The 14,006-nt window shown below is 44.9% G+C and overlaps 2 protein-coding genes across 2 annotated transcripts; both read right to left on the bottom strand.

Annotated features, from left to right (window-relative positions):
• Window positions 1–5,775: 5,775 nt before the first annotated feature.
• On the bottom strand, window positions 5,776–6,424 carry SARC_01679 (hypothetical protein; the record flags this gene model as incomplete). The annotated part of the gene is made up of 1 exon (XM_014304580.1): window positions 5,776–6,424. The coding sequence occupies exon 1, from the start codon at window positions 6,067–6,069 to the stop codon at window positions 5,776–5,778; it is 294 nt and encodes a 97-aa protein (XP_014160055.1). The 5' UTR covers window positions 6,070–6,424.
• A 416-nt stretch (window positions 6,425–6,840) lies between these two features.
• On the bottom strand, window positions 6,841–13,969 carry SARC_01678 (hypothetical protein; the record flags this gene model as incomplete). The annotated part of the gene is made up of 9 exons (XM_014304579.1): window positions 6,841–7,374; window positions 8,073–8,129; window positions 8,951–9,217; window positions 9,738–9,830; window positions 10,267–10,334; window positions 10,977–11,479; window positions 12,038–12,354; window positions 12,759–13,869; window positions 13,932–13,969. The coding sequence occupies 9 exons, from the start codon at window positions 13,967–13,969 to the stop codon at window positions 7,174–7,176; spliced, it is 2,655 nt and encodes an 884-aa protein (XP_014160054.1). The 3' UTR covers window positions 6,841–7,173.
• Window positions 13,970–14,006: the final 37 nt, after the last annotated feature.

Below are 14,006 nucleotides of genomic sequence, written 5' to 3'. Positions count from 1 at the left end.
GCTGGACTGAACTGAACTGGGCGGGGCTGGGCTGGGCTGGGCTGGGCTGGGCTGGGCTTGGCTGGGCTGGGCTGGGCTTGGCTGGGCTGGGCTGGGCTTGGCTGGGCTGGGCTGGCTGGCTGGCTGGCTAGGCTGGCTGGCTGGCTGGCTGGCTGGCTAGGCTGGCTGGCTGGCTGGCTAGGCTGGTTGAGCCACTGAGGAGTAGTATAGGTTGGTAGCACGAGAGTAGAGTGACCTGATAAGTTGTTAGCGTGCAATATAGTAGACTTTAAATAAAGTGTAAATGTATCTAAAGTATGGTGCATTCGAATGAATTTATTTATGATCTCACCCTCAGTTATATACTGATGGTGTGTGTACTAGTGTTCAACCACTTGGGTTGGCCAGGGTAAAAACTCATATGATCAGTATGAGAAACCTTATGCAGAACACTTTATAGCACTCGGATATATTTTCTAGAAATAAATATATCATATTCTCTGTTACTACACTCAGTCTCGGACTTCGGCTCTCGGCTAGTCGGTGGCCCGTATTCTATAAATAGAATAATCTGAGAAGAAGTCTCAAATTACTCTTACGTTCTCTCGGGCTGACCCACCTATACTTATATTAATTTGAGAACAAGTCCCAAATTACTCTCGGGCTGACGACGTAAAACGTTATTAACGTATATAGACTCTCTCAGCGAGGTACCAAATTTTCATGATGCGGGACATTGAAAATATTTAAGATCAATTTTGATAGATGGCTTTAGGTTTAAAGATAATACTACTAGATTTAATATTTTTTTCAAAAAACGAAGAGAACAGAGAATCTCGATTTTATTGAACTTTGAAAAAAATCATTCTCACGAAAAAGCGATATTACGATAAAATACAAAGAGCACACAAAATTTTCAATTTGCTATTTATGCTCGGTTATTTTGTTTCCTGGAATCACATCTCTACTTGCCATTCCAGTCACAAGACTCCTCTTAATTTTTTTCGCCTCAAGGGTACAAAAGGGAAGAACAGATGATACTTCGTCTCATCTGTTCTCCTCACTTAAAAATGAATGTGAGAGTAGACCTTAATACCTCTCCGGCAGATCACAGTAATACAGCGGAACAAGACGTAAGTGGAATTATACAGCAACACCAGCACCTGCTACAGACACTACAGTATCCAGAGGGCAACATGAACGAAGTGCCGTCGTCCATATTGTAGTCACCCGCAAAGACAAGTTGCTGGTCAACATACGTGTAGTAGCTACGATATGCTCCACTACGACCTCTGGTTTTATATGGTTTAGTCTCCTTCTGCTCGTCGACCACCAACGCACAGTGGGTTGCGTCGTCGAGGACCAACCCGTTCTTAGTACACAGATTATACAAGTACCCTGAACACGATGTTAAGCCACAGAAATCGGGGTTGGATATGACACCGGGTGTCTTATTGACAATGGGGGCTTTGGATATATAGAAACTTAAATTTTCTCATCAGTTCTAAATCAGCCGCATCTTGGGTCTTAACAACTTCCTCCGCGGGGTGTCTGTGCGTTGTCATTGATCAGTGATGGGCTGCCGATGATTTGCGCTGGATTCTCAGATTTAGCAAGCGTGACATTGTCGTGGACGCAAAATGCCTCTGTTTCTGGTACTTTGCGTACATATTCGGCGATCTCTTGCCGACCAAATTCGGTTTCAGTAATTGACAGACTCACCTCCCATATGTTGATGTAGCGACGCAGCATGTTAGATCTGAGAGGTCCACGAGGAACCCAGAGGAGAGACACCAACCTCCCGACAGGCAGATATTTGCCCGGAAGGAGGCGAAGAGAGGTGGAAGAACTCCGGACGAAATATTTATAATTTTATTTATTTAGATGCAGCCAGAGCCGTAAGAATGTCAGGAGGTGCAGCTCTATTATTGCACCCCCCCCTCCCGCCAACGCCGCGACCACAGCTCTGTTCTGGTTGACCGTTGGGGCTACTTCGACCTCGTGGCTGCATCCTGTTATTCTTGTCTGCTTTATTCTGAAAATTCTTTTTGTCAGTTCGACCATTAGCAGTGCTTTTGCTGAGAGCAAAGTTGTGTTACTCCTGGAGAATAGTACAGAACGTCTCGACGCATTCGCCTGTGATTCCGTGTGCGGATCTATGCCTATTCTCGACGAGCGTAGCAACATTTAGGTCTTCCTCACACGGATGTATTTGCTTTTGCAAATATGGATAGTGCCTGTGATTAACTCACAAACAACCCCTCAGAGAGCTAACAGATGTTCCTCGGGTGTAGCGCCCGGGACTGAAGTCTGATTCAGCCCCTGAGAGTTATAATGGGAAATGTGATCGTTCAGTTCACGTTTCACTGGTTCGGCTTCTTGTTCGTATCAAATCGGTATAACACAGGGACGCGTGCGGAGACATTTTGACAAAACAGTGTCGAGAACAACTCTGACATAAGAGAATCTCATAAAACCCGCGGATTTGGGTGCAACCGTCATTTGAAACCACTGGTCGAACGCATAGTTATTGTTAATAGGATGAGATGCCCTAAACTTCATCAAACTGCTAGGGTGGAAATTGTCCGGCACCAGATAACCTAAACGTGTAAAAGAAAGTAAAACCCACGTTTATACACGCAGGGCTTTGGTAGTAGGATCCTGTACCAGTTCAGCTACTTGACCTTGTTGGATCGCTAACGGATTCTGTAGAGGGATTATGTGTTAGAGACTAAGAACAAGTCGGACAAGAATATAAACCTCCACGTGTTCTACCCTCTGATGGGTAATGAAGCGGCACCACCCAAGCTAGCCATCATCTGAATCTTTATGATCCAACTTGTGGAGCGGTTGACAGAACCCCTTAGCCATTGCACCCCCGAAGTACGAGAGTTCTTGTTACAAAAAGCTGTTGTTCTCGGTAGACGATAATCCCCAGCTGAAACGATACAACAGGGAGGAAGGCAATACCGACAATCTACTTAAGGCTAAGGTCGATGTTGCGCGGACTTAAAATGGATAAAAAAGAAATGAAAATCAAGAAATTCAGAACCAAAATTATTTCATTATTTCAGAAAGAAAGAACTGTTGTCATACCTGAAATAACAACTGACAAAATACATCGGATGAGAACATATATAAATTGCCCTGGATAACTGGAAAACCAATCGACTCAAGACTATAACAAAAACCAATAGTATGTCTAGAAATTCCAAAACAATTCACCAAAAGGTCGATTTGGAATGAACTATTCTAGAAAGCCAGACGTATTTAACTTACCAAGATATATACTTTCAAGGATGAAAAGAACTATAAGGATAAAAAGAAAGGATAAACCTTAGACTTCTACATCTAAAACAGTATGCGATTGTAGACGTTTATCAAGAATAGAGAGTATACCTTTTCAAATATCTTTTATTACAAATTATGCAATACAAGGTAATTTGAGTGATTTATGTATTCAATTGTAACACAGTATATGTTTTTCATGTATCTTTTATTCAAACATATAACAATAGCACACGTTTATCAAGGGTAAATATATCTTTTATTGAATCAAATAACTTAAATTCAATATAGCAGGTCTCCTAATCGCAGACCATCATACTTGCGGCGTACGGGTGTTCCTTGACCAGGTTGATTGCATGTTTACGGATTTGTTTTTGAAGGTACTGACATCTGGTCCAATGCTCGTCGTAGCCATCCCAGGGAGTATATATATTTTATAGTATATATATAACAAGATAAATTATATATAATTATATATCAGTTGGCAATTTAGTTTTTGTTCTTTCTAATAACTAGATACAATAAATAAATATCATATTTAGACTATTATTACTTTCCCCATAAAGACGGTCCACCAGCTATCATAACAATTTCCCATGTTGTAGATTTGGTTATATCTGAGTTAGAAGAGTAGTCACTGTCAACTGAAAGATAGGCGTGAAATGTATGACCTTACTATATGTGATACCCAGTTTGCGTGTTGCTGACAAGTATCGCAAATCTCGTTTGGTGGCTTGTAAGTGGCTTTCAATCGGTGCGATTTAATAGCGTCCGAGTAGGACAGCTATGAGTGATATATCCGGCTGCGTAATATCGGTGTGCTAAGTATCGCAAGCATCCTACAATGTGTTGATAAGTTTTGACGTCAGTTAACATACAATTTCCACTTACCAAGAATTATCGAGTTACTAGGATGAATGGAAGGTGCCACGGTTTTCTCCACCTATATTTAAAAGCAACAAATAAAAATATACAAACTACATTGTAAGTATTTCAAGCTTAGCTGGGATGTACAACAGCGAAATTTGAGAAAGATCATGTGATATCATGGTTACAAAAGATGAGCAGAATCAGAGATGTCGTCTTTCCTTGTTTTATAGAGATAAAGGACATCGCTCTGAAAAAAAGATAGAAGCGATGGAAAGAAAGATTTCAAAGTCAGGCATACAGCCAACACCATAGCCTGCAATTTCGATACGACTGTGCTTACAGCTAAGAATATTGGACCGTTCATGATTCCAGTGACCGATAAAGGAGTGGGACCTATTAGGTTAATAACGTTTATGGCTCGCAATCGATTTAATGAAAGAGAAGGACGACTCATCAGATGTCATCACAATTTAGTAAGTGAGAGACCAAAACCATATATACGGGTATTTTCACAATCAGCCGTTGTTAGGGAGAAAATCTTGTCCCACACAGAAACATGATTAATGAATACAGCAGGGGCGCCGTTCACAACGGCACTTCTGGCTGAGTTCACTTATCCAGACTTAACACTATACTAAGCGCCACTCGGGTTTGACGACATTTTTAAGTGACCGAACTACTTTTCAATAACCTTTTCACCCGTGGGATATATGAGTGTTATATTCGATGTATATCTTAGTTGTTGTATGCTTGAATGTGCATAGTGATAGAAGTTACGCCTCAGGCCATGTTTGGATTGTATATCGATGTCATGTGTATACACTAACCAAGCTACTAGCGTACAGAATGTCGCCCTGGAATAGCGCCGCTCACCTCTCCCAAGTAAATGGATTTCCGATGAAACTTTCAAGTTGGGACGTACCTCGCAGACTCATCCACACCGCAAGATATATTTTCGATGGTATCCGCACATACATTTCCTGGCCGGCAAGGTCTGACAAGCACCTGGTGAAAAATAGACAACCGGTTACCAATTAAATTTTGTAGTTTGTAGTCGCTGCAGGTCAGCTCCGTGCATGTGTGTTACAAAATCGTACAAAAAAAATGCTTACCCACCAACTATCAACGTGTTTTAGCAGTTTTCAGAATTCTCGTTCCACGTCTGGCGACCAAAGTTTCTTACCCTCTAGTCCATCTCTTTGTTCAAAATCTGGATGGGTAACGTGTAGCCAACATTTTCGTAATCGCATTAAGCTGGTGCGCAATTCAGTTGGTCCACTTATGTACCTACGTATATGTGCAGCAAATCCTCTAGCTGTAACATGTGTAATAATTCATGTCCTATGCTCCTCTCCCTTCACGAGCTTCCTGTTTTTGTATGCCCACTTATATTTGATATGCCCTACTTCTATTGCAGTTGTCATCAGTGTCACATCCTCTTTCATAGGGACAATGATGGCTAGACTCAGATCTCTGCTAAATCTAGCCTTGCCACCGTGCCCCATTGATATGCAGTTTGTGATTCTTTTCCTTGCATGAAATAAATCTAATTCGTTTGGATTGAGAGTGCGCTGTATGTGGTGCATTCTATCTTCAATACGCTTCACGGCACACTCATCCTGGGAGAACAATACAGGGTCAAACACTCTTTTTGAATTCGAGTGATGTCTGTGATTCCAAACTACTGTCGGTTCCATACTTCATCATGTAATTGTATATGAATGCTCCCATGGGTCCAACATCACAGGAGCTATTCTCATCGATTGTGGGTTTCTCGCAATTCCATATCGATCCCACATGTTTGTTTGACACATGTTCGGCCGTAGTATTTGAGTGATTTGCCTCTAAGGCCAGTGCTAATGCAAGCCGTTGTATCCCGGGATTCAACTCTACAGGCAAATTGAGGGGGTGTGGTGTAAATGGGGAGCTCATATTGTCTACTTGAGTTCGGATAAATGTACTGGATGAGATCGTGTCCTCCTCTGTAGTGCTGGTAGTGTAAATGCCGTTGTTGAGATGATGATGACTGTATTAGAGGTTATTAGCTCAAGTTAACAGCCAACCCATGAATGTATCGGGAGCTTCATAGACAGCCACTGGTAGTAGTGACAATATGACCAAACGTTGAGGTACTCAGAGTTCATGAGGCTATTTAGTGCAACGTGAGTATGCTCAAGGGCTTTTAGATAGATACTCACGTCATACTTGTCGGTATTGTTATTTGGATTTGATGTTGAGTTCCGAAATTCTCATACATATATGAAGCCTGATGCGTATTTAGACACGTAATAAATTACCCCACATAGAAATAAATAATATATTCCCTATGATCGAGATTATTTGAAATATCGAAAGAGTTGTTTCCGTTCACAAATATCATAATTGTGGGAGAATTATTTACGAAGGCCTCTAGAAGAATAAAAAACCCTAAATGCGGTCTCATATCGGTCATGCAAGGTACAACTTCGTATTTTGCCATCAGCAATCGCTCATACGGATACCCTAACATATTACTCTGATTTGAGAACAAATTTATATATATTTCCGTGTAGTTTTAGAATTCACTATTGTTTTGAAACAGTCTCTTGTAGGTCGGATTGTCTCTCCACACGCAATGATCATCTCCATAGCATTCTAAATCATATGTACAAGGGAGATATATGCCTGGTAAATATTTTAAATATGACTTCTGACTGCGAATATCGGGTGGTGCATAGAGTTTCAATGATAGAGAGAATTAGAAAGAAAAAAAACATTTGACAATTTCTGTGAACGGAATGAACACTCATCAAGTGGTACCGTGACGAGAAATTAAGTTCAATCACACGCTCATGTAGATCAATATGTCTATGTGATTACAGGTAGTTATTGACCACGGTACAGAAGTGTAGTTATTCGGCACCCCCTTTTCGATACCAAATGCGGGGAGTATATAGCTCCATAGTAGAAACATAAGTTTTTCGCGCTGGTAAGCAAGGTACTGCCTTGTGCATGTGATTTTATTGCCTGATAGACTCTGTCTTTGACCAGCTACAATTATCTATTTGTTTGTCTCGCCAAACTCTCCTTGAGCGTCGCTTTCAAGTCACTTTGGACGGGTGCGGAGAGAGGTCCGTGTTGTGTTGCATTACTGTCATAGAGTGCCGCATTCAAGGCATAGGAGGTGTCGTATACAGAAGCACCTCCCGCGGCTTGTGATGTGCGGGCGGATGGGTAGTCCTGCGCTTGACTGCGGACCTGTGTGGGGGTAACAAGTAGTGAAAAGGAGAGTGCGATACCGGGTGTGCTTGTGTAGTTGGTATTCGGATGTATGGAACAGATAGAGAAGTCAGGCTACTAACTTTAAAGAAATCGGTATCATCGCTGGACTAACATTTCAGTATGAGTTGGCAATCCTAGTATGCTAGTTGCTAATTGTAAAAATCTGTGTCCATATCGAGTCACACGGAAATAGGTACGCAAGAAAACTTGTATGAGGATGCCGTGTTGAAAGACGGATGTTTAAGAATATCTACGAGTTACTTCCACACACAGGCGCAAACGCATACATACAAACGTCTTTATATAAACAAATACAAGTGATTATATGTATATGGACATGGAAAAGTATTTTTAAGGGTATCGAGACACATGCGTCCGTGTATACATCTAGTTGTGAGTGTATACGGAGACGAATACTCTCAGAGACGTACCTGGACAGAGCACAACTGCTGCCGTAGCTGATGAAGCCCTAAAAACCCAAAACCACGCACTTTTTGCTCGAGATATACAGTCCAAGGATTATCCATGGTGTACACCTCTCGTCTGACAATAGGCCGTACTCTTGCATGGGGTCCAAACTCACAAGGAACAGATTCAAAACGTACCAAATGTCGAGAGGCGTCCATATGAAACGACAAACGATCACACACATCACATCGCAATGGTTGGCTCACCTTTGTCTTAAGGAGCGCCGCCAGTTCGCTAATGTGGGCAGAACTTCGGGGTGGCTGCTGGTGTGTGGATATTCACGGTTTCAAGTGTAAGTGAAAACATTTAACGGTAAGGAATTCGACACACGAGTGTACGGACATGTACAACCCCACACGGAGCTCTACAGTCGATACACCGATTGATCGGAACTAAAATACGTATCTCGAGAAGTGACGAGTCCAGATGACATACTCCTTAAATCACTATCATATGCTCACAGATGACATACTCCTTAATCACTATCATATGCTCACGGATGACATACCCCTTAAATCACTATCATATATTCACAGATGCCTGTGATGATAGTACATTGGTTAGAACAGTTTGCTATCGATAACTTATGTGCTGGACAGATCAAATATATCAATCTCAATTGTTTGCGGAACTCGCCACACACACACACGCACATGCATACACATGCCACCGGCTAGGGTTTTAGGGGTTTTTTACACATATACACATGCGACTCTTTAAATTGTCCATTAGAGTAAGCAAAACGAGCTACTCTGTTTGAAGGAGCAACAATTCTCTTGGAAATTGATAGTATGAATTATTGTGCATTCAGGAAGATACAGACACCTTCGTACAAGATACTTTGAGAGACAAAACTGACACTGCGTCAACACGTGACATGGTGCCATTAGGATGGTGGCTTTTATACACAACACATTTAACACCCTCTGAACGACGCAGCGGAGATAAACCATCGACATTTCATGCGTGCTTGAACATGGAGAATAGACATGTCTGTAACGGTATCACATGCAGATGATTATATACCCTCGCACATGCTCGAAATATGGCACAAAGGGGCGGTACACATCAAGCACAAACACACCTCGACATCAGCCAGAGGCGTCGACCCATGGCCGAGAATATCCAAATTCATAGCTGAAGTGGTACGGTCCCTCGTGTGCGCGCCCGCCAATCCCACAATCGTCCCGGTATTAGCGAACTCCAGTGATGCGTGATGTGACTTCGTGGGCTGTGGCTCTTCCACTTGTGAGTTGAGCGGTGTGATGATGAGGCGATCGGAAGGGGCTGGTACACCCAATTCGTTCCTGAGTGTGTCAATGTGGGCGCGAATGTCCCGTCGGAAATAGTCCTGTGGAGACAGAAGAGGTGCAGGTGAGAGAGTTAGGGATGAGAGTGTTCATTTGTAGTGTGAGGATCTGGTGTCGAGTCTTTTGTAATATGACTTGCAGAACCATATATATATATATATATATATATATGTACATATACATACATACATACATACATACATACATACATACATACATACATACATACATACATACATACATACATACGTACACACATACATCATACGTACATACACATAAAACCTATTGATGTATTCTCTTCCCGTATAGTGTCCGTATTGAGTGAACTACGCGACAACATGCAGCACTATAGCACCAAGCGCTCTAAGGGAATATTCGGTAGTGCGTGGCAAAGTACCTACTCAGCTGTGCATAGCCTGTGAATGGTCTGTCTCTTGAGATCCATCTACAAGCTTCGGTACAAACAAGCCTGCAGCCAAACTCAACACCTGCACACCAACCTTAACAGCTGCATGCCAAAATCTAGAACTGCCTGACTAACACACGGTGCAACAATACCTGAAAGTGCTCCGATAGATGCGAAATATTCGTCTCCAAGACACTTTCTGCTTCCGGGTGTTCGATGAATATGTGTGCCATCTTCTTACCCGCCTTTAATGGTGGACAGGCCAATGAAACGTGGGAAAAGAGTGTAAAGAAGGCACAATCACACGGTCACACAACCAATCGAGCCAAATGACCTTCACAATCCAGGTAGGTCTCTGCAAAAATACATGGACGTCTGATACGAAAGGTGCTGAAATCCCTGCAAGTCCATAGCCCAACAAGACCCGTAAGGCTACATACAAATGGGAAACGCAACACCACATTGCTATGAAAACAGATGCACCACACATTCTGATAACAAAAACAGACACACCGCACGGCCCTGGATGCAACGATGCCGGTCTCATGCACGTGACAACAAACTCAGCCGACGCAACCAACCAACTAGAGTCCTGGACCGATCACACACACATAACTGAAAGCTCAAAAGACACCCAACACCACATGGAACGAAGTGAAGTCACACTGTGTAAAGCCATACCTCAAATAAGTCGCTGGGCAATTTGCTAGTGATCGCATGGACTTGGTCTGCAATCTCTTTACTGATTGCTGTGGTATGTAGAGAGATGTGTCATTGGTATGATTTCGTAAACGAAGGGCTTATGGTGAGAAGCCGTAGATGGTGCCGACAGCAAATGGGCATACCAACCACGTTGTACTATTGCACGGGTGAAGTACGAGTACAAGTGGTATGCCACTTCCTATGGCTGTGGCAGATATGCTTGAGTACAAGGGGTTATAGGTGTCTGTTCGAATAGGTGTACACTCGAATCTGTGCACGTACTGTGCTCGGGGGCATCTTTCTGACATGACATGACATGACATGACATGACATTTTGACTCAGCCCCTATATTCACAAGCAACGCATCTATAAGGAATTACACACATACATATACATACACACCCATACCCACACTCACACCCACATATATGTATATATATATACATACATATATATATATATANATACATACATACATATATATATATATATATATATATATATATATATACATATATATACATATATAAATATAAAAATTCCCAGTCCCCACGCGCGAAACGCATACAGTAGCACAGACACACCACTACTCACATCTTCCACGAGATCAGCACCACACACAGAGTAGGTGGATCACACGCGTACTAGCACTCAGGGCCACCAACCACAGACATCCACTCCCACACACCCTTCTGCTGCGGCTCCTGTGTCTGCACCTGCACTTCAGGTAGTGCGTGGATCTGCTGTGCACGTGGGTCTGTATGAGTCGTCGCATTGTCACGTGGTGGCTGTGACTGTGTCTGTCCTGGTAGAATGTCGTGCCCGTTTACCGGCCCACTCGGCCCCAAAGTTCGCGCCAAGAGGTGCGTCATATACACCGCCACAGGCGCGTTCTCGGCAAACCCTTCCACGTGTTTCTTGCTCGCCACTCCTTCGTGCTGCACCACCAGCGTCGCCAGCCGTTCAACCACGCGCAAGGGTTTGTCCTCTTCCGAATAGCGCCACAGGGCCCTGTCCTGCCAAGAATGGACAGGGAAGGCTGTGAGAAAGTAGTTCATAGCCGTGAATATGGGCGCCCACGCGATGGTCTGGGTGTCGTGCGCATCCAACATGCGGATGAGCTGGATGGCAAACGACGATAGCTTGTCCACTAGTTTGGAGTCGGCGTTGCGGGTGGTCTGGTTGAGGCTCCTGAGGTGGGAGGGGCAAAAGAGGACTGGTGGGGTGAGACATTGGGCAGGTGTAATAGTATACTAGTAAGGTTGCATGTGTGCATGTACTGGTGCGAGTAGAGGGTTTTGAGGAGTGGTGGCAATGAGTGGCGTATGTGTAAGTGTTCGTATGGGGAATGACCCAGAAGGTGGATATACGATCGCACGCAGGTACAGTCTGTTTTATACACACGCAAACGTTTACGTCCACCTCACACACACACATAGACACCCCTACACTCACACTTACTAAACGAACACACAGTCGCCATTACTTCCCATTCGGATATTCACAGGCTCGAAGCTAAATCCTATACCCCTAATGATGATATATACATATGCTGGTTTCTTTGCTATTTACACAGAGCTACAATCACACTATGCACACATTAACTAGACAATCTAAGCACAACTACGATGGCCAGAAACGACGCACATACACGCACACACACGCGCGCACTTACACGCACACGCACACACACGCGCGCACATACACGCACACACACACACACACGCGCACACACGCTTGTGCACCCACCCCATCAAACTCAGCAACATGACGCTGGGGGGATGGCCTCGGACAATAGTGGGCTGCAGGCTCTCCAAAGCCTTGGCGATCTCGCGCCTATCACGGTCGCTGTACGCTTCGCGGCTGTGCTTGTGCGTGGTCGTGGCCTCTATCACCGTCAAGAGGAGTGGCTCTACCACAACACTAGACACCTGGCGCATGCTGAGCTTGCAATCACTGTACAGTTGCTGGATGGCATGGACGGTGTGGCGACACAGACGTGCACTGACTGCGGGGTCGCTCAGCGCTGTGGCATTGGCACTGGCGGCGGTGTTGATGCGGCTCAGCTGAGGGAGGGGTGGGTGGTAGGTGGGGAGGAATGAGGGGGGTACTTAAGAAGAATGGAGGTGATTTTTATGGGGTGGAGAAACATGGGCATTTGTATTGCAGAAGAATGTGAAAATATTATATACATACATACATACACACACGCATACACACATACACAAATGTACATACAAACATACATAAATGCATACATATATATATACAAACATAGATATATATATATATACATACATACACACACACATATACACACACACATATATACATATGCGTATACGTATACATACACATATACATACATACAAACACACACACACACACATATATATATATACGCAGTTATACACATAGAAACACAAGCTACACCCAAACATAACCTACACATCGACACACGGTCACATACGTGCAACGAGCACGCCTGCAGCAGCTCTTCAAACTCAGGCACACCCCACCGCTCGGGGTGGTCCTTGAGTGAGCGTGCACACTCTTTGAGTGTCTTGACGGCCAGTGTGGGGCTCTCAGTTCCGACCGTTGCTAGGTAACTCAGCACGGCCACGTGTGTCTGCACGGGTGCAGGGGCGGCCACGTGCGGATCTGTCTTTATACCTGCACCTGCACCTGAATTTAGGGCCGAAATGCGTTGCGTGTCCGTATTCGTATGTGCGTAACCATAAGTGGTGGAAGTGTATGTGCTGTCTATAGCGGCTGATGCACCCGAGATTGTACTGTCGTATCCGAGGGCACTCTGTCCCAAATTCCGGACCGGGCTGAGGCTGTGCGAGTCTACGTCCATATCCTCGTACAGATCCTCGCCCAACCGCTGACGCCCCATCCCCAAACTGGCCGCAGAGACCGACCCGAACTTCGGGTCCGCTTGGTGCCGGGTAGGTAAAATGAACGATGAGTCATCGCTGCTCATGTACGTGGGAGCGAGGTCGGGGAAGTGGCCCTTGTGCGCCAGCGTGTCTTCGGGGCTGTCCCATTCTAGCGTCACCTTTTTGGCCACGCGGTCGGCCGGTGTGGGCGGCATGCGGATGGGCTTGCTCGCGTGCACGTGCACAAACGGCGACTCCTGCACACTCCTGTGCGGTGGCACGTGGGGGTGGCTGTGAGAGTCCGGGTGGTCGTATGCGTCTAGGTCGGGTTGTGGCTGGTTGTGGGTGGGTGCGTAGTTGCGGTAGGCCTTTGCACTCTGTGGGGTGGTGGCTTGTGGCTGGGTGTAGTATGGCGATCGCTCTGGTGAGATGGACATGCCCCGACTGCTCACACCCGGGCCACTGCGGAAACTTAAGCTCTCGCCACGTGTGGGTGTTGTGTTGCCATGGCGACCATCGAGGTCAGTGGCGCTGGAGGGGTCCGCATTCCTCTGTATTTGTCCATACCCACTGCTGCTAGCAGGGGCGCGACTTGGGGACCGCACGGGGATGCGACTGGGCGTGCCGTTGAAGCCCACCACTGTGCCGGCATCAGGGGCAGGGTGTCTTTTCAGCTTCTCTTGTAGGTAGGAGACACACCTGCAGGAACACACAAGCCACACAGCGAGGGGTGTAAGTGATGATGATGCATATAAACACACAAGCCACACAGCGTGGGGTGTAAGTGATGATGATGCATATGAGCACACAAGCCACACAGCGAGGGTGGTAAGTGA

The sequence above is a fragment of the Sphaeroforma arctica genome (genome assembly GCF_001186125.1).
Source record: "Sphaeroforma arctica JP610 unplaced genomic scaffold supercont1.69, whole genome shotgun sequence".
In the NCBI taxonomy this organism is placed as follows: domain Eukaryota; class Ichthyosporea; order Ichthyophonida; genus Sphaeroforma; species Sphaeroforma arctica.
The sequence above is the reverse complement of the archived record's forward strand: the minus strand, read 5'-3'. Positions and strand labels throughout refer to the sequence as shown.